Here is a 20740-nt window from a genome sequence, read left to right as displayed (position 1 = left end):
CCTATGTTAGCCCGAACTGCAACTCTAGCTATGGCTCGTGTCGTAGCCCAACTTATAGTGAATTTTATCCTACCTTCTTGCTTGAACGTAACCAAAATCCAACCCATATGGCTAAACCTTTATAACCTGATTCCCCTCAGCTTTCCACAGGAAACATAGGTGATGTGGCTAGGAAAATGATCCAGCAAGCTAAGACCAAGAGTAGAACTTTAGAATAGCTATTATTTGATTTCTTCCATTAGTAGCAAGTTGTTTTGTTTTGTAAGCCAACTAGTGGCCCTTATGAATTTGTAGTGACAAGATGCATTAATTATTTTAATAAGCCTACGTGGCTAAGTATGGAGTTTCAATTATTAATAAGAATTTATGAATTTCTTATATAATAAATGTCTATTTGCTATTTTAAGTTATTCAGGATGTCTCTAAGAGTCGAAAATAGTCAACGCACTAGTTTCAAAATGGGCTCTACTCTTAGGAAGCTAACTACCATTGCTCAAAACATGAGGGTGAGTCAAGGGAACCGTAGCAACGACTTAGATCAATTTGGGGAAGTTTTTAAGAGGTTGGCAGTTGCAAAGCCACCCACTTACCTTGGGAAGGAGGATCTCGCTAGTTTAGAGAATTGGATAAGGGAATTTGACAAGTTGTTTGATGCCATTAACTGTCCAAAAGAATTAAGGGTTAATAATGATGTGTATTACTTAAGGGAAGAAGTTGACCTTTGGTGGAGTCAAAATCGGGCTAGTCTTTTAGAAACCCCTAACTTTGGATGGAAAGAACTGAAGAAGGCAATAAGAGACAAGTTTTACCCCGCGCACCTGAAGAAGCAGAAATGCATCCTTAAAAAAAAATAAAAAAAAAATACTGACGATATCAAAGATTTAAAACAATGGCGTTTGTTCGTGTTCAACCATTATATGTTAAGATTTGGACTTCACCAACACACGCCCCCAAATAGTCAAATTAACACCCTCATATTAACGTTCTTCTTCACTCATCAAACATCATCAACTGGATCCAATTTTTGCAACTGAAGAGCAACAGGTTGCTTTATTTTGCTCCGGCAGCCGAGGAAATTCTGAAGAAAAAGAACACCGTTGTTGAAGAAGTTGTCGACAAGCCGATGAAAGCTAAGCAGTCAATAAGAATTGGAATTAAATTGATGAATCTGTACCTGAATCTATTGAATTTTTAAAAAAAATGTTAGGGTTTGGAAAGAAAAAGTTAGAAAGAGAAAATAAGAGGAGAAATATGAGAGGAGAGGGGAGAGAGAGAATTAGAAAATAAATAAAATAAAATATTGTGGCTGGCCACACGGTGTGACCACATATAAAAGTTAGTGACAAAATAAATATTATCCTTTTTATTCGGGCTTTCTTTATTTGACCTTTGCTGTGCTGACAACTGACTACTACCCTTTTCATTCACAAAAATAGGGTACAACCAATTCTTTCAATCTTCCCAAAAAAATAAAAGTTATCTTTCCCAAAAAAAAAAAAAAAAAAAAAAAAAAAAAAAAAAAAAAACCAAATAAATTTTTACTTGAAATATTATGTTTTTGATTGTTTTCCTCTTCTATTAGCATGGCTGAATAGTGAAGAAATGAAGACAAATACAATAAACCCATCATCATCATTATCATATGATAAAATTCATAATGCAAGAAATCGTAGGAATTTCATAAAAAGTTACAAAAATGTAATTGGTGTACCCCCATTTTTGTTATGGTTTCTTGTTTTAACCTCTTTTTTAAGCCTTTTTCTTCTTTACTCTCCTAAATCTTTTCATTTCACCTCTCAACAACATAAAGTACATGAACGACGTCAACAAGAACATCACTTTCTTCCTGCGCGGATTAAATATCAATCTGGTACGTAATCCTTCTCCCGATTCTCGAAATTTAGTTTTTTCGAGACGAGCTACTCCATCTGTTTCGTTTTGTTTGTTATACTAGTCGTAGAATTGTAGATTCTTTGGGTTAATTTTTTTGTTTTATTAATGTGACGTATACCCATTTCTTGATTTTTCTACGTTCGAGATTTGTTTATTTCTGTTCATTTTATTTTAGACGTACAGTAACGTTTCATTTCATAAAAATAATTGTTAATTTTTTTAAATCAAGTTTATTACTATAATTTTCACTTTTTTTTTTGTTTTTGTTTTTGTTTTGTTGATTCTGATTTTCATTCTAATTTTTTGTTTTATTATTAGGTGATGATAATTGTGACTTGTTCAAGGGCAAATGGGTACCAGATTTAAATGGATCCAAATACACAACAACTAGTTGTGTAACAATTCCGGACTCGAAAAATTGCTTCAAAAATGGAAGAATTGACATAGAATTTGTGAATTGGAGATGGAAACCAGACAATTGTGAGCTTCCAAGATTTGATCCTCGTAAATTTCTGAAAATTGTTGGAGGAAAAAAATTAGCTTTTGTTGGGGATTCTGTTGCTCGGAATCAAATGGAATCTCTCCTATGCCTTCTATCGCAGGTTAGTTTTGTCTTAAATTATCTGGAATTAATAGTCATATTGATACTTGATAATAGTATAGTTTAAATTAGTAATGAGACAATTTTATACATAAGTGAGAGTATCCATTTTGGTGATCCCAATGGAATGAAAAAGGTGCAAAATTGTGGAAGAGAAATGCAGACAATTGAAGAATATATACGTAGCGTGATTGTGGAGTTATGATTTAATGCAGATTCCATGTTATGTTTGCAAGCAAATACTTGTATGACATCTTTTGTGGTAGTGAAGTTGTTATTTTGTTCTACCTTTGTATATGTTGAGTGCTTATTATTATTGAGTGGTTAAGCTATAAATAATAATAAAATAGACTAGCAAAAGACATACGAGTATATGACGTTTAAGTTAAGTTGTGATTGTTGCGTGAGGGTATCTCTAGTTGATAAAGAGTCGAGATATAAAATGGAAAAGTGATTAGAGAAAAAAAAAAAAAAAAAAATAGCTCTTTTAAAATCATCTTTAATTTCTATTTCTCCGATCATATAATTGGATTAGGGAAAAGTATTGTGTAGAACGGAGTCACGTGAGTCAAATCATATAAATTGAAAAAAATAAATTATTAATTGTCAGAAATAGATAATAATGGTCAGATATTAAGTTACAAATATCATACTACCTCCGTTAACAGTTATTTGCAACAAAGGGGGTATGCGCGGACTCCTAGGCAAAACTTCTTAAACATGATTATTGAAAGTTATGCACTTGTAATTAATTATTAATCAAATTTATTAAAAAAAAAAAGCAATTGCAATCAAACCAGAACCTCCCATACCACCATCACATGCCGCCCAGAACCACCACACATGCCACCGTAAACCCATAAACGACCACCGACGCCACCCACAACTCACTGAAACTACCCACAAACCACCAAAATCCACTCGAGAACCACAAAAACCACCCAAAAGGCCAAAACCCACCAGATCCGAAACCCAAACCCACCCACGAAACAGCCACCAAAACCACCAAAACCCACGAAATAGCTAGCCAGGAACCACCCACGAAAGCAACCAACACCCGCGAACCACCAACACCCACCCACGACCCATTAACACCCACCCACGACCCATTAACACCCACACACGAACCACCAATACCCACGAACCACCAGCACCCACAAAATACCCACGAACCACCAACACCCACGAATACCCACGAACCACTTGCACCCACCAAAATCTACTCCAAGCCACGAACCACCCACGAAAGCCACCAACACCCACGAATCACCAACACCCACACAGGACCCACTAACACCCACACAAACCAGATCTAAATAAACCCACCCACAAACTAGATCTTCTAATCTCACCCACATAATAAGTAGAAATGAAGGTGAGAAATGAAGATAATAATGACAGATGAAGAATGAAGAAGATGAAGATGGAGGAGAGAGATGGTGGGGAAATAAAATTAGGGGTGAATCAGATTTTTTTTGGGGTAAAAGTTTAGATGATTGAGTTAGATTAGAGTTATAATAATTTGTAATTATGTGTAGTATTATGTGTTAATAATTTTTAAATGAGGATATTTTGGTCATTTTACCAGAAAAAAGGTACCATATTAGGAAAAAAATAGTTTTGTTGCAAATAGTAGTTAGCACCTATTTTTGGTAAATGTTGCAAATAACTATTAACGGAGGTAATATATTAGATTAAAAGTGGCCGAAATTAAATACTAATGGTCAAATATTAAATTAATATAGCCAGATATTATATTATGATTATCAGATATTAGATTGTAATTGTCAGAAACTAGATTATTATAATTATAATATACTTTATATTAGATCAAAAGTGTAAGAAATTAGATTACTATAGTGAGATATTGGATTATAACTATATATAAGATATTAGACAAAATTTCAATACAATTACATCAGTACCTTCTGAGCCTTTACTAGGCAATAAAGATACACCTTAAATGGAAATATTAGCCTCGTAATCTCCTTCAATCTCTGTCTCTCCTTCCTCTTCTTCGATCAATTGCTAGGTTGGGTTATCGACTTTCTTCTCTTCTAAATTTAAATAAGGAATTTGCTGAAATGACTTCTTCGATTCCTGATTGGAGGTTGGATAAGGCCTTTCTTTCACCGTCTTCGCCCCAATTCTCAACACTGGTAGAGACTTGAAGAGAAGTAGGATCGTCATTTGTAGAAAAAATTTATGGAGTATCCGGCGAAAGCTCGATGGGTCCTTCCACCGCGACGAAGAGCGACCATGGTTGAGAATTAGGGCGAAGATTGGAGGAGAGAGAGTGGATTGAAGAGGGTTTGTGGAATCGATTTTTTCTGTACCAGTTGATGATATCAACAAATCTACTGCTAATAATAGTCCCACATTTCCTATTAATAAAGCCGGCTAATACAATTCCACCCAAAAATTGCCAACAAAACACAAAATATAAACGTAATAAATTGAGAAAAATGAGTGTATAATAGTAGCTGAGGGATAAATGTGTGCATTATAAACCAGACATATGTAAGTCCGTTCTACGCAAAACCTTCTCTTGGATGGGAAAAGTATTGTGTAGAACGGAGTCACGTGAGTCAAATCATATAAATTGAAAAAAATAAAATTACTAATTGTCAGAAATAGATAATAATGGTCAGATATTAAGTTACAAGTATCATATATTAGATTAAAAGTGGCCGAAATTAAATACTAATGGTAAAATATTAAATTAATATAGCCAGATATTATATTATGATTATCAGATATTAGATTGTAATTGTCAGAAATTAGATTATAATTATCATATACTTTATATTAGATTAAAAGTGTAAGAAATTAGATTACTATAGTGAAATATTGGATTATAACTATAAGATATTAGACAAAATTATTAGATTTCCTAGAAAATTGAGAGGGGAGCAAACAAGGTTCTATTTTGTCAAAACTTTAGTAATCTCCTTTATTCTCTTCTCTTAAGTAGTCGGATACTTTCACTAAAAAGGGTGTTGAAACTAAACGGCCCAGTTCGAGTGTATGCAAGCTTACAAGGAAAAGAATAATCTATTACTCCTCCTGTTTCCAAAAATTCAACCTTTTTGGCCTAATCACCCATTTGCATTAAAATACCCATCAATTTACAACAATAGTTGTGCAAAATTACTTCCCCATTTAAAATATTGTTTTTTCCATGTATTTTTAATACTTTTCCTCTCTAATTTTTTGTAAATCCCATGTAAATTTCTCTTTCCAATGTATACTTTTACTTCTTTTTATTTAACTTTCTTAATACTCGTGAAATCAACCTAAAAGGATCGTTTTTTCGGAGACGGAGGGAATATGTCTAGATTATTTTGCTAAATATTGTCAACATTAATTTTAAATTACTTGAGAAAAGTAAAAACTAGGATCCAATTATAATTTATGTAGACCTTGGGAGCCTATCAATAAGTTTAATTTGGAAAGTTTTTACTAGAGCTTGGAATTTTAGAACATTTTGGAATTTGGATTTCATGAATACTTCTAGATTTTATTCGAAAGTCGTATATTGTTGTTTCAGCTCAAGAACATATAAAAAAAAAGTCAACATTCGATTTTCAATAGCTTCATTAGAAAAACTGAAGCTTGCTGAAACATAATTTATGACCAAAATGTTAGTCTATTTCACACCAATATAAAACTCATAAGTCATAGCATTAATGAATATAATATAGAACAAACAACCACTTTAAAAGTTAAATTGAGCATTTTAATCAAATAGGAATAAAAAAAGTTGAAGTTGATTTGATTAGGGGTTAATTAAGCCTAAAGTTAAAGACAAAATCACAATTACTGGCAGAATGAGGAAATACTTTTATGTAATTGGTTTGTGCTGTCACGCGTGATAAGAATGTGAAAAATGATATCTAAGCATAGCCGTATTACATAGAAAATCAATTGTTGAATGAAAATTATGGTTTTGTACAGTTTACTTGCTAATAAGGCTTGTACAACGTAAAATTGAGAATGCCCGGAGTGTACACTGCTTGATATAACGACGTAACATAACTGTCAGGTTTATTATTTTTGAATAAAAAAGCAGATTGTCACACTTCTTTTGCATAAAATAGATTTTCAAATTAATGCACCCCGATTAATAAAATGGAGTTGTATCATGTGTAGTTTGTCTGTGTGTGTTTGTCCGGGGGAAGGGAGATAGGAGACAACTACACACTCTCTCTGTCTTTTTTAATTTTACTGTTGCAAATTTTTTGTTAGAGAAAAATGATCAAAGCATAAAATAAAATTACGGCAGAGGGTAAATTAGAGAGAAATAGAATCGCTTGATTTCATTAATGATTTTGCCAAAGCTTATATAATACAAAGATCAACCCTATTGTGCTAGGATTAGGAAACTACCAAAGATAACATATACCAAAAGATATACTAGCACAAAATATGCTAAACAAATATATCCTAATATTTCCTAAATATATCTCAATACCCCCCCCCCCCCTCAAGTTGGAGCATGGGGATCATAAATGCCCAACTTTGAAATAAGATGATCAAACTGAGTCTTCCCAAGCACCTTAGTGAAAACATCCGCTAATTGCTCCTTAGTGGAAACATAAGATGGAGCCATCAAGCCCTCTGTAATGGCATCACGAACAATATGACAATCAATCTCAATAATGTGCTTCGTACGTTCATGAAAAACTGGATTTCTTGCTATATGTAAAGTAGATTAATTATCATAGAACAACTTGATCGCTTGAGGGTGTTGTACACCCAAACTCAAAAGCAAGGCCTTCAACCACTTCAACTCATGTGTGGTTGAAGCAATGCAACGATACTCGGCCTCAGAAGAAGATGCGGAATCTGTGGGTTGTTTCTTGGTCTTCCATGAAATAGGGGATTTACCAAGAAACATAAGCCAACCAGTCAATGAACAACGAGTAAAAGGACATGCCGCCCAAACTGAATCACACCAACCCTACAAAGTTAGGTCACTATCCATACTCAACAAAATACCTTGTCCCGGGGTACCCTTCAAATAACGAATCACCCTGAGAGCTGCTTCTCAGTGCTCAATCCAAGGTTCGTGCATAAACTGCGAAAGGATGTGTACCGAATATGCCGAATCTGGTCTAGTCACCAAGAGATAAATCAACTGCCCTACCAGTCTGTGATACGACTCAGGATTTGCAAGTAACTCACCACTAGCTAGCAAGGCTAACTTTGTGATTTTGCTCAATTGGAAAACCACTTGGTTTCGCGCCTAATAACCCTGCTTCAGAAGTAATATCCAAGGTGTATTTTCGTTGACACAAAAATAAACCTGATTTACTACGAGCAACTTCAATTCCTAAAAAATATTTCAAAGGACCAAGGTCCTTCATCTTACAACAATCACCAAGATAAGCTTTGAATACAGTTAATGCAGTGGAATCATTCGTAGAAATAATAAGATCATCAACATATATAAACTAAGACATTAATCTAAACATTGCCTTTATTGTATGTGAAAATAGAATAATCAGAGTAAGATTGAATAAAATCGTACCCTTTCAGAGCCGTGGTGAGTTTTGCAAACCAACACCTTGGAGTCTGTTTCAAACCATACAATGACTTTCTCAAACGACACACCGAGCTCGAATCCGAGCTCTCAAAACCTGGAGGTAATTTCATGTACACCTCCTCTTCTTGATCACCATGTAGAAAAGCATTATGAACATCCTTCTGCTGAATCTCGCAGTTTTTAGAAATTGTTACAGTAAGAAAGGCGCGAACAATAGTCATTTTTGCAACCGAAGTAAACACTCATGAGGAGAATGATGCCAAGAAAAGGAAGAAGAAGAATCAAAAGAAAATTTAACAAAATATGAAGAAGAAGAAGAAGAAGAAGAAGAAAAAGATGGCAAACTCTCCTCAAAATATTTTTGGGTGGCACATCACCCTTTTCCTCAATAATAGACAAATGAGAGACATTAAAATCCTCATAGACAAGGGGGTCCCCAATAGACTTATTGACAAAAGAAGGGAGAGAAATAAGAGTGTAAGGGATATGGTTGAATCTTCTTTAAAAAGGGGTATGAGAAAAGGGAAAAGGGGTAGCTACTCCCTCACCACAAGGTCACACATCGCCAATGAGGGCATAAAAATCGATCATAGAATCTTCAAAAGAAGAACTCTCATGATCATCATCTCCCTCAAACATCCAACTTCCAAGAGGAACAACATAATCTCCTCCACTAAATTCATGAACAACAACTCCCTCAACTTCCTTAAAGCCCAAAGTCTCATAACCAAGCATGAATGGATGTAAATTCATTTCAAAGTCATCTCTCTCTCATGAAGCATTCTCAATGATTTTACTTAAAAGGCTATGGGTTTTCCTTTGAATCTTAAAGAACTTATTGGCCATAACCTCAAACTAGTACAAATACTCATGGATAGAAAAATCACAATAATGCACAAGAGACTCATCAAGATGGGTAGGAGGGTTGGGGTTTTCAAATTCAACACTCTCTTCATTCTCAACTCCTTCACCATCACTCAAATGCTCACCAATGGTATCCTTACACTCTCTTGGTTGCTCAAAATCACCATCATCATTCTCAACACACACTTTGGATTTTTAATTTTCACATACAAGCATCAAAGATGACAATTGGCTTTCTAGCTCTTTACCTCTCCTTCTTCCCTCCTCAAGATGCTCCACAGTAATTTTCATCACCTTCAATTGACTTCTCAAAGAATTAAGAATCGACTCCTTTTTAGGCCCAAGATCATCACTAAGCTCAATATGCCTAATTTGAGTTTCCAAAGTAGCAATAAGAGATTCAAAAGGTGTAGAAGATTGAGGCTCAACAAGAGAAGAAGAAGTGCAACCAAGATTGGAAGAATCAACATTGAAATCATGAGCATATACATCACATTGGGGAGTGGGGGCACAATCAAACAAATGAGATTTGTCAACTTGAGCATGCACCTCATTATCATGAATAAAAGAGGGACTAGAATTGAAAGCATTTGTTCTAGGTTCATTAATGGGATCATGTGACAAATCATGGGAAATCATGCTAACATTAGAAGAATTAACACATTGCACATCAAAATTAGAAACATGATAACCCCTATTATATATATCCCTAGCAAATCAAACATAGAAATCCCAAGCATTATCAATTGACAATGCTCTAAATCTACCATTATGCATGCATTCAACTTCATTCCTAGTTTGTTCATTCAAGCCAAAATAACAAATGTCACAAGCCTCCCAAAGACTACAACGATTATAGTCAAGAAATCCCTCAAGTCTATTGAAATATTCACAAAAAGGCTCATTGTCATATTGAGGAAATGATAGACATGCCATTTTTTACAAATCAAACAAAAATCAAATAAAAGAAAAGTATATACAAAGACCTAGACTCAAGCAATCAAAAACACTCAAACATAGACACCGTTCCCCGGCAACGGCACCATTTTGATCGTGGGGTGAACTAGGTCGTTGAAACTAATCCTCCCTCGGTCAAACTAAATTTATAAACACTTAACAAACCTGTATACTAGTATAGAGGCAAGTCAAGGGTCGAACCCAAAGGAAGCGTAATGTTAAAGTGCTCTCAATTATGCGCCTAAGCTAGGTCGAAGACAAAAATAAAGAGAGAACACTAACCAACTACCAAACAAAGAAACCAAACAAAAAAGCACTAGTAACGGGGATCAACAAGTAATCATGACAATTGTAACAACTCGGAAATACATGCAAGTCAATGGTTGTGAAGACTAATGGCAAGCTCAATCAAAAGATTCAATAAGCTATCCCCTAGAGGTCAAATTAGCCCCAACTACGAGAGACTCTAACTAGGAGCATCACTAATCAAGCTCAATCGACAATTGCAATTCCTAAATCAATGGTCTATATCATTAGAAACTACAATGCAATCTAGCATAATTCTCAAGGCATAATCGAATTACACACATGCAAACTTCCATTAATCACTTTAATCTCAACAATCAATCAACACAATCTCCAAATTAAGCACAATCAATCAATTATCCAAGTTTCACCCTATCCCTAGCCAAACAACTACAAAAACATCATCATCTAATCAACAAACAAATCAAGAAATCAAGGATCAACAATCTATGAAGAACAATTACACTAATCAAAGATCAAACATAAAAATCAAACCAAACAAACATGAACTAACTATTCAAAGCAATAAAATGAGATAGAGTTAGAAATGCTCATCGATAATAGAAAAGATCTTCAACACAATTGTCACCATTGAATCTTCAATCTCTCAATCACAATTGGAATTCCTCACTTTATCTCTCTAAAATCTACTCCTAAACTAACCCTAAAAACTAGAGAGAGAAGCTCTCAACTAAGATAAAAATATGATTAAAATCTAAAATGAAACATGATCTAAAAACTTCTCCCCAAAAATCGGGTTATAAAGATATATATAAGAGGTGCGAACAAAAACCGAGCAAGATGAATACCCGGAGAGGCGCGGCCGCGCGGGCAAGGAGGTGCGCCTGCGCATAGGGTCTGCGCGCTCACGCTGATATGGGTTTCTTCGATCTTTCTCGCGACTTCGTACGTTCGCTAAGGTCTTCGAATGAACACGAAATATGATGATGATGAACACTAAGAGAGGAAGTCCCAAAAGCACTTGATTGTGGGTTCAACACCCCATCTTCATAAGAGCACGACTTGAAAGCGCAAGGGCTAGAACTTGGAGAATCTACTTCCTTGCATCTTGAGCTTTCCAATTGCCATGAGCTCGCTCCAAAAGCATCTTCCACCTTAGTAATCCATCCATATTAAGACTCGAACCTCGTACAATACCTACAACCACGATGAGAAAGAAAATAAAGGAGAAAAGACTAGAAAACGATCAAAATGCACAAAACCACAAAATAAGAGAGTAAAAGGTAAAACAAAGAGCTAAAGCATAAAACTAAACATTTATTGAGCCTAAAAGCTATGAATAGAGGAAGAAAACAACCTAAATGCTCATCAAATGGGTGTCATTTATAACACCCATCAGTCTCACGCTCTCACCATAATCAATGCCCTCTTGTTGATGATTACCAAAGACAACCAAACGAGACTTGAGACCTTCAATATCACCATAAGACAAGAATTTCTTCTTATACACCCATTGACTGCCTAGAGCTTTCTTGCTGGGGGGAAGATGCTCTAATGTCCAAGTCCCATTATCTTCCAATGCCTTTATTTCCTCTTTCATAGAACGTCACTAACCCTCAAATTTCATGGCATCTCTAAAGGATTTTGGATCTTTACCTAGAACAACAGCTGCAAGAAACTTACGATAATTCACAGAAAACATGTCACAATTTATATAGTGTGCTAAAGGGTAAGGCGTACCTGATGGAGGGATTGTAGACGGAGTAGACTGTGACGGGTTATTAGCAAAAACATAATGAGTCCTATAGTCACGAAGTTTAACGGAAGGAAATTCCGGACGATGACCCTTACCCAACGCCTCTGGTTGGAGCTGCTCAGAGTTGTCTAAGGGTTGCTCGAAAGTAGCATGAGGCTGCTTAACCCCTGCTGTAGTACTAATGTGCTGCTCGCTAGACCCAGCAGCTGCTGGAATATCAACACTAGTAGTGGTGGATGACTATTGGGCTCGGCCTGACTGTTGGGCTCAACTTGCGCCCGCGGATATCCTGTGGGGAAGTCAGGATGGAGCTGAACTTTCTGCTCACCTGCAGGTTCAGACTGCGCCTGGGGGATTTCCACAGGCTGAGAGGCTGGTTGTACAGTCCTCGGGGTAGGCTGCTCTTCCTCACCCATAACCAAATACACACCTAAAGTCACCTCATCATCACCAAATACCTCATTCTCCAAAAAATCATTATGAACATCTCCATCATCATAAGGCATTGTTGCTATATTAACCTTTTCCGAGAAATCAAAAGGGAACACTCCTTCAATAAATTTTACATCATGAGAAACAAAAAACACCTTTGACTCAAGATCATACAATTTCCAACCCTTCTTCCCAAAGGGATAACCCACAAAAACACATTTTCTACTCCGACTAGCAAACTTGTCTCCATTCGTTTTTTGGTTATGAGAAAAACATAAACATCCAAATGTGCGAATAGCATCAAAAGAAGGAGGTTTATTGAAGAGAATCTCGAAGGGAGTTTTATTTTGTAGCAAGGGAGTGGGTGTACGGTTAATAAGGTGAACAGCAGGAAGAACACACTCCCCCTAAAAATATATCGGCATTTTAGCTTGAAATCTCAAAGCTCTCCCAACCTCAAGAATGTGTTTGTGTTTTCTCTCAACCCTCCCATTTTGTTGTGGTGTCCCCACACAAGAAGTTTGGAAAATAATACCGGTACCACTAAAATAATCAAGCAAATAAATAAACATTGTACCATTGTCACTTTGCACAACTTTAATTGTCTGGGAAAATTGTTTTATCTACCATAGCAACATACAACAAAAACATACGAAACACCTCGTTTTATCAATCAACAAATATATCCACACTGCTCTGGAATAATCATCGACAATTGTCAAAAAATAACGAGCTCCACACTATGAAATATGACGGTATGGACCCCATAAATCACAATGAACGTTCTCAAATATTCTGGACGCTTTAATTTATTACCACTCAAAGGAAATTTATCTCTAAGACGTTTCGCACGTATACAATCTTCACACCCCTTATAAAGACTATCTTTACAATTAACAGTAGGAAGCAACTTAACTACTTTCTCGGAGGAACGACCCATACGACGATGCCAGAGCTCCAAATTAGACTTTGTGGCAATAACACCCACATGATGCACAAAATCCAATTTTCTAAAATAGTACAATCCGTCTCTCCGAGCTCCCGTTCCAATCAACTCCTTCGTTTGATCCTATATAGCAAACATATTTGAGTTAAATTGAACAATACAATTAAGCTCATCATAAAGTTGTGAAACAGAAAGTAAATTACAACTCAAATTAGGGACATATGGCACCCCAGTTAGAGTGATTTTGTCCGATAAACAAAGAGAACCAATAAGAGAAGTCAACACTATTTCACCGTTCGGTAACCCTACAAGACATTCAAAACTCTTTGTATAAAAAAGCTAATATTTTTCTCCTGTAACATGATGTGTGGCTCTTGTATCAATAATCTAAGAGGTATTATCAAACTTATTATTCGAACAATTTTCAAAAATTTTGGTATTACCCACTAAACTTGTAATTGTATGCCATTGTGCACTTGGAAATAATTTGCCACTTGAACTCATAAATTGATTGTTGGCAATTGCAACACTATGATTACACTCATAAACTAGTGGCGGTGGACTGATATATATATATATATATATATATATATATATATATATATATATATATATATATATATATATATATATATATATATATATATATATATAGCTTGTCCCCATTGATATCAGATATCAACAAACATTGTTGATATCATGGCATTCTTGTAAATAATAGGCTAGATTTTTGGAAAAAGTATTTATAAAATATTGCAGCTGAGTTGGACCCGTTGGTCCCATTTCTTAGACAAAACTTGTTGCAGAACTGGGTAAATGGAGGAGAGAGAAACCAAAACATAAATTAGGGGAATGCTAAACCCAAAATGGCAGGTGTCTTCGGGCATAGTAGTTGGGTTTAACAATGGAGCAACTTTGGGGTTCGATTTGACGAAATTCGAGCTTGAAGAAAGCTTCGTGGGTTCAATTGTTAATGAAATTGCTCCAAACTTGGGTTGAAGAAGGTAAAATTGTATCTTTTTTGGTGGTTCGGCGGGAACTCATGATAAATGGTGGTGGGTATGATGATGGTGGTTTTGGCGGCGAATAATCAGTATGGCTAATATTTTCTTCTCTCTCCTCCCCTCATATGGCTACTTCTTCCTTCTCTCTCCTCCATTCCCATGGTTATGCCCAAGATCGACCATCTTTGCGGATCAAAAGCTGCCGGCAGGCCGACCAAACAATAGATACCCTAGTAACAAATTATAAAAATTTTGCCCATACAAACCCCTTAGGGAAGGGATTAGCTCGTACTTGTGGTGTTGCGAGGGTCGAATAGTGATGCTCGGTCGGCTGGTGGTGCTAGAAAATGTGCGGTGGTCGACTGGTGAAGGTAAAGGGAGGTCGTGCGGTGGTCGACTGGGGTCGACTAGTGAAACTAAAGGTTATTGGTGGTCAGTTGGTGAAGAGGCAGGTGGTGGTCGACTACTAAGCTTGAAGATGGTGTATTAGTGTATTACTCCTTTGAACTCTTAGAACGGGGCTGACATAACGGGAAATGAGTTGGATTATTTGCATGGACCACCGTGCCCCTTATTAAACTGACAAAATGACCGAATTACCCCTGATGTTAACAATACAAGTTGATATCAAATATCAACTTGTATTCTCTCTCTCTCTCTCTATATATATATATATATATATATATATATAAAATTGAACTTGATATCATGATTTAACCTGCTCTTAATACGATGCTAAAATAGAGAGAAATAGAATCGCTTGATTTCATTAATGACTTTGCCAAAGCTTATATATTACAAAGATCAACCCTATTATGATAGGATTAGGAAACTACCAAAGATAAAATATACTAAAAGATATACTAGCACAAAATATGCTAAATAAATATATCCTAATATTTCCTAAATATATCTCAATATATTTTTACATACTAAAGTATTGACGGACATAAAGAGTTCATTGAATTTTTTTTTTTTTTTTTTTTTTTTTTTTTGACAAGAAGAAAAAAATTTCATTAATGAAAGATAGCCAAACGACGCTTACAAACAAATCCGAGGAAATCTAAAATTTCAATACAAATACAATTGACCTAAGACCTAGTTACATCACAGATTTCATCAATGATTGTCATTATAAAAATCTTCATCCGAAACAATACAATCTGTGAGTTAGCACTAAATCGGTTTGAGATCCACGGAGGAATAGTTGTTTGGGTGAAAAAACTCATATGGCCTTCTAAATACTTTTGGAAATTGTGAAACCCTAAATCTTCAATCTAGACGAACAAACAAATAAATAAAACCTCATGGAAAAAACACCGCCATAAAGATGTGATCCTTTATTAAAAGCTATTAAAAAGTTTTTTTGGGGCTTACCACCGGTAAAAATCTCTACAAAAATTTACAAGTGAGCAAAATAGAAAAAATCTAGCTATGGAAGCTAGAAAAACCCTGTCAAGGGAGAAACCATAGAGGGAACCAAAAAACCCTCCCAAGGAGAAAACCCAGAAGGAACCCACAATGATCAATATTAGTGTTTTATGCATCGAGTTCATTGAATCTAACAAAGCTTGAAAAAGTTGTAGAAGAGGTTGTTAGGAAGTTGATTTATCTAGTACAATATTAAACTCTTTAGAATTTCTTTTGCTTTTGTACGATGTTGCTTAATTTGTTGATCTTTCGTTATGAACACAAAAGTTGCTGAACCGAAATTTGTTGAAAGTGCAGGTATATTTTCCCCTTTTAAATGTAAAGATTTGATTCAAGTCTTCAACTCTCAGCAAAATCACATGTCCTGTCTTTTTAATACTTTTGATTTGCATGAATAACGTTTATAAAGGTTATAGTTGTGAACTAAAATCATCAATTACATTTTATTTTAGGCCGTCTAATGATTATTTTCCTTATATCGACCTTTATGTACAATAATCGTGATGAGGATATGAAATTTTTTAATACGTAGTCATGAAAGATAAGTAAGGTAATTGAATTCGAAAATACTACCCCTGATTAAATGCAACTTATTATTCAGATTAATGTTAGTAAGGTATAGCATTAGTATAGATAGCCTTTCAAATGTCGTGATATAACAAATAATTATAATCATCAGGTTTTTTTTTTTTTTTCTTTTCAAATTAGATATTATGCTGCAAATATTGTAGCTTAAACTAACACCAACACAAGTATCTTGAATCAGAAAGTGTAACTCAATGCATCCATCAATAATGCATTTGTGCTTTTATGTTGACAAAATCCTGAATTAACTAGCATGATTAGTTTAAATTAATTAGCTTCAATGAAATAACTGTTGATTCGATAGCGTTATTGCAGGCAGAGACTCCAATGGATGTATTTAAAGACTCTGAGGACCGATTCCGAACCTGGCATTTCCCTTCATCCAACTTTACTCTACTGATGTTTTGGTCCAAATTTCTTGTGAAGTCAGAGGAAAGAATGGTGAATAATTCTGGCTCTGGCAGTTTTGACCTTCATCTCGACGAGGTTGATGAGAAGTGGGCCTCAAGACTCCCTGGATTAGACTATGTCATCATCTCTAGTGCTCACTGGTTCTTCAGAAAAAACTACTTATATGACCAGGGCAAATTAATCGGGTGTGTTTACTGCAACCATCCAAATGTTCAGGAATTAGGCCTCAATTACTCCTTGAGAATGTCATTTCGAACAGCCCTAAAATACATCAACAACTGCAAAAAATGCAAGAAAGATATAGTGACCTTAATAAGGACATTCTCACCAGCACATTTTGAGAACGGTGCTTGGGACACTGGAGGTAGTTGTAATTGGACTAGCCCTCATAGCAAAGAGAAGGGTAAGGAGATGAAGAAGAGCTTCGAGTTAGAGTTGAGAAAGATACAAATGGAAGAACTCGAAAGGGCTAGCAAAGAGGATCAGGGAGAAAGGCAGAGGAAGTTAAGGGCTTTGGATATAACTTGGGCAATGTTAATGCGGCCTGATGGTCACCCTAGTGAGTTCTGGGGTAACAAATGGATGAAGGGGTATAATGACTGTGTTCATTGGTGCATGCCCGGTCCTATTGATGCGTGGAACGATTTCTTGTTGACTGTGTTGCAGAAAGAGGTTGGATTATCCTCGTGATTATAGTAGAAAACTACAGGGCACTTACAGAGAAAGGATATAGTATACATCTGATAAATAATACACTTGTTTCTGCCATTAAATTGATTAGTTAACACATATGTTTCGAGTCATTCTACATTCTTTGTATCCCTTATTCGAGGGAAGATGTCAACATTTGGGTTATGTGGTTCGAGGAAGTATAACTTCTGGTGCTGGTTATAGAAATTTATAGGATAGTAAGCTTTTCGATTTGCTTTGGATGTATTTTGCTGCCTTTGATTGTGACTTATACAAGAGATCTTACAAGACTGTTATCTGATAGAAAAAGAATCCTGCACGAAATTCTGTGTTGCCTGATTGAATCACGTTGATACAGAGTATGGACTACAATTGAGAAATAAATGGTAGTTTGTCATTGAATGTATGTAAACTTGAACATATAGAGAATACATCAGCTAAAGATCTACAGTCAATGACTCAATAAGAGGATTTCTGCTGGGATTGAATTTTCAGGTCAATAGTCTTCTAATATACACTCAGCATTTTTTTTCATCAATTTCATTAAAATTAATGTCCTCTTGTCATACTTTATGATTGACAAAAAATTAGTGAGTTGAAGATAAAAGATAATTCAAAATACGGCTATTTCACTAAATGTCACTAAAAACTTTAAAAATTCACCAAATGTCACTGAAAACTTTAAAAATTCACCAAATGCCACTATCCGTATAATGTCACTGACTAACAAACAGTATAATGTCATGTCATGCCATTAATGAGGTCTGGACGTTAATTATCCGTTACTGGGATTCTTAATTCACCAAATGCCACTGACTAATTTTAAACTTTCATGAAATGTCATTACTTATGTAAATTATTACAATATATCTCTAAACTAATTAGTACTATTAACGACTAGTTTGTTTCAACATTTTTGAATTTTTTTGGGGTAAACTAGTCATTGCACCCATTTTCTTGTATAAATGTGAGACTTAGAACACACATAGCAACCCTCTACTTGCATAATCATGAGTTTGATATCAAACACACCCTCCTCGTGAGTATGCATATGTAAGAGTTTCAAACAAATTTTGCGTTTCTGGTAGAAAATATGCAATTAGAAGCTCGGAGTAAACTTCTAATCCACAAAGGCTTTTTTACAAGTGTGACTCATGTAATAGCTTCAAATGGTGCAAAGTTCTCAAGCCGGAAGAATGTCAAAGTAGGGGAACCTGTTATGATAGGGATAGGCCGGGACATAGCAATTTGCATGATGAATTGAAGAAGAAAGTGAAGCACCAACAAAAAGTTCTCAATTTTGTTATGAAATTAGGTGTAGTGATGCGTGTAATAGTTGTGATTGTTATGATGAAGTGAACTATATTGTAATTGCAATGAAATTGAATAAAGTGTTAAATTAAACATTCATTTAAGCATAATTCTTCTTGTTACAATCATGTTCACAAAAAATGAAGGCCCCTTGTCATATAACATCCCCAAAAAGTTACAGAGAATATTTCCAAGAAATACCACAACAACACAACACACAATTGAATATTAATGTTAAAAAACTAGATTACATTAACAATTATGTTGTGCATTCAAGAGGATAGGGATTTGAGCATCTTTCTTTGCTCTCTTTTTGGTATTTGAGGTGCTTGCTTCAGCTGCTGGAATTTTGTTCTTTGCTGCACATGTAAACATGTTATGGCCCAACTCATTGCATAGGCTGCACTTAATTGTGCTATGCCTCTTCCCTTTTCTAGCTTCATTTTCCCCTCTTTTTCTTTGGTCTGCCTACAGATCTTTTCACTAGGGGTGGGAGTATGTTAGGGAGATTGAATGAAGGCCATTTAGTTTGGTCAGGCGTTGGACGCATATGCTTCGTATAAGTGCCGTTGTATGCCCTCCCTTTGAAATAAGGTGATACAAAATCTACTGGTTGTAGCCTTTGGTGGTAAATTACCCTAAGCACATGCTTGCATGAGATCCCTGAATGTTTCCACTTCCCACAATAACAAATTCCAGCCCCTAGCTTGATAGGAAAATACACATGTTGATCCCTCACCTTAAACTCATCACCAACACATGGTATTGCATAGCAGAACCTAAATTCATCTGATCTTGTTTGTAGGATCTTGGTTGCATACCCAGTGAGCTCCCCATCCCCCATGGTTGTTGCTTTATCAAACCTTGGAGCCATCCTCTTCATGCACCATTGTCTTATAACTAAAAAATGGAAACCATTCAAAGTAAAGCAAGAGAGAAAATGCATTGTCAAACTGATGAATTATAGAAAACAAACCATTTTATTTCCTTCAAGAAGTTTTAAAATTGGTAGATCTCTGTATGATTGGTGACGGAGTTGAATGTTTCAACAGAATTTGTTGTTATGATCATAACAAAGTGTTGTATTAAACTGATTCCTTGACCCAACCTAAGTGGTATTGTTCAAGTACTCAACAGCCTTTGGATTGTAGGCATGAATTTTTCCCATAGCTTCATTAAAGACATATGGATTGTAAGCATCAGAAGCAACCCTGAAGATCTTGTAAAAAGTTGTTCCACTAAATCCATTTATTTTTCAGTTACTGTATAAGTGCTAACAACATATTCTTCTACTTTCTCTAGGGAATGTTTCTATAACTGTTGCATCAACCCCCTGCATATGCATATGACAAATGCATAAGCTGAAATCTACATGAAAAAAAATTAAACTCATTTGTAGTAATTTCTTACTTACCTCCATCCTATAAGAAATAAATGTCCAATCATATCTGATGCATCCTTTCTTCTCAAAAAGACATTTCAAATTCCTCATAAAATAACCCCAAGTATCAGCACTCTCTGTACTAACTATGCAATAAGCAATCACAAAGATTTCATTGTTCTCATCAATTCTAACTTATGTTAACAATATGCCTTTATAATATCCACTAAGATGGGCTCCATCAATGCCAATGATTGACCTACAAACTTCCAAAAAGCCTCTTACTTGGGCAACAAAGAAATAAAATCAAACCTTGAATCTAGGTTGGACATTTGCAAATACTTGTGTCCATGTCACTAGAGCATAATTCCCTAGATTGGTTTATTTCACCATCTCATCATATCTTGGAAGGAGACAATAGGCCTCTCCAAAACGACCATATATAATCTCCTTGGCAATTGCTTTCACCTTGTAGAACAACCTTTTCTTAACTTAAATCTTGTACCTTTCCATACAGATTCTTTGTAGAGACTCAATTGGAATGTCAGGGTTGGCTTGAATATCTGATTGTAGATGTCTGAAGAGACAATTAGAACTTACAACAAGTTTAATCTCAAACCTCCCACAAGTTGTATGCTACCCTGTCAACATCTTGATTGCCCA

At 35.5% G+C, this 20740-nt stretch overlaps 1 protein-coding gene across 1 annotated transcript; it reads left to right on the top strand.

The window, feature by feature from the left end:
• Positions 1–1410: 1410 nt before the first annotated feature.
• LOC145556050 (xyloglucan O-acetyltransferase 3-like) lies at positions 1411–17726 on the top strand. Its single transcript, XM_081617728.1, has 3 exons — positions 1411–1870; positions 2212–2495; positions 16600–17726. The coding sequence occupies exons 1-3, from the start codon at positions 1603–1605 to the stop codon at positions 17383–17385; spliced, it is 1338 nt and encodes a 445-aa protein (XP_081473854.1). The 5' UTR covers positions 1411–1602; the 3' UTR covers positions 17386–17726.
• Positions 17727–20740: the final 3014 nt, after the last annotated feature.

The sequence above is a fragment of the Chenopodium album genome, chromosome 8 (genome assembly GCF_948465745.1).
Source record: "Chenopodium album chromosome 8, dcCheAlbu1.1, whole genome shotgun sequence".
Classification (NCBI taxonomy): domain Eukaryota; kingdom Viridiplantae; phylum Streptophyta; class Magnoliopsida; order Caryophyllales; family Amaranthaceae; genus Chenopodium; species Chenopodium album.
This window is presented reverse-complemented; position numbering and strand designations above follow the sequence as displayed.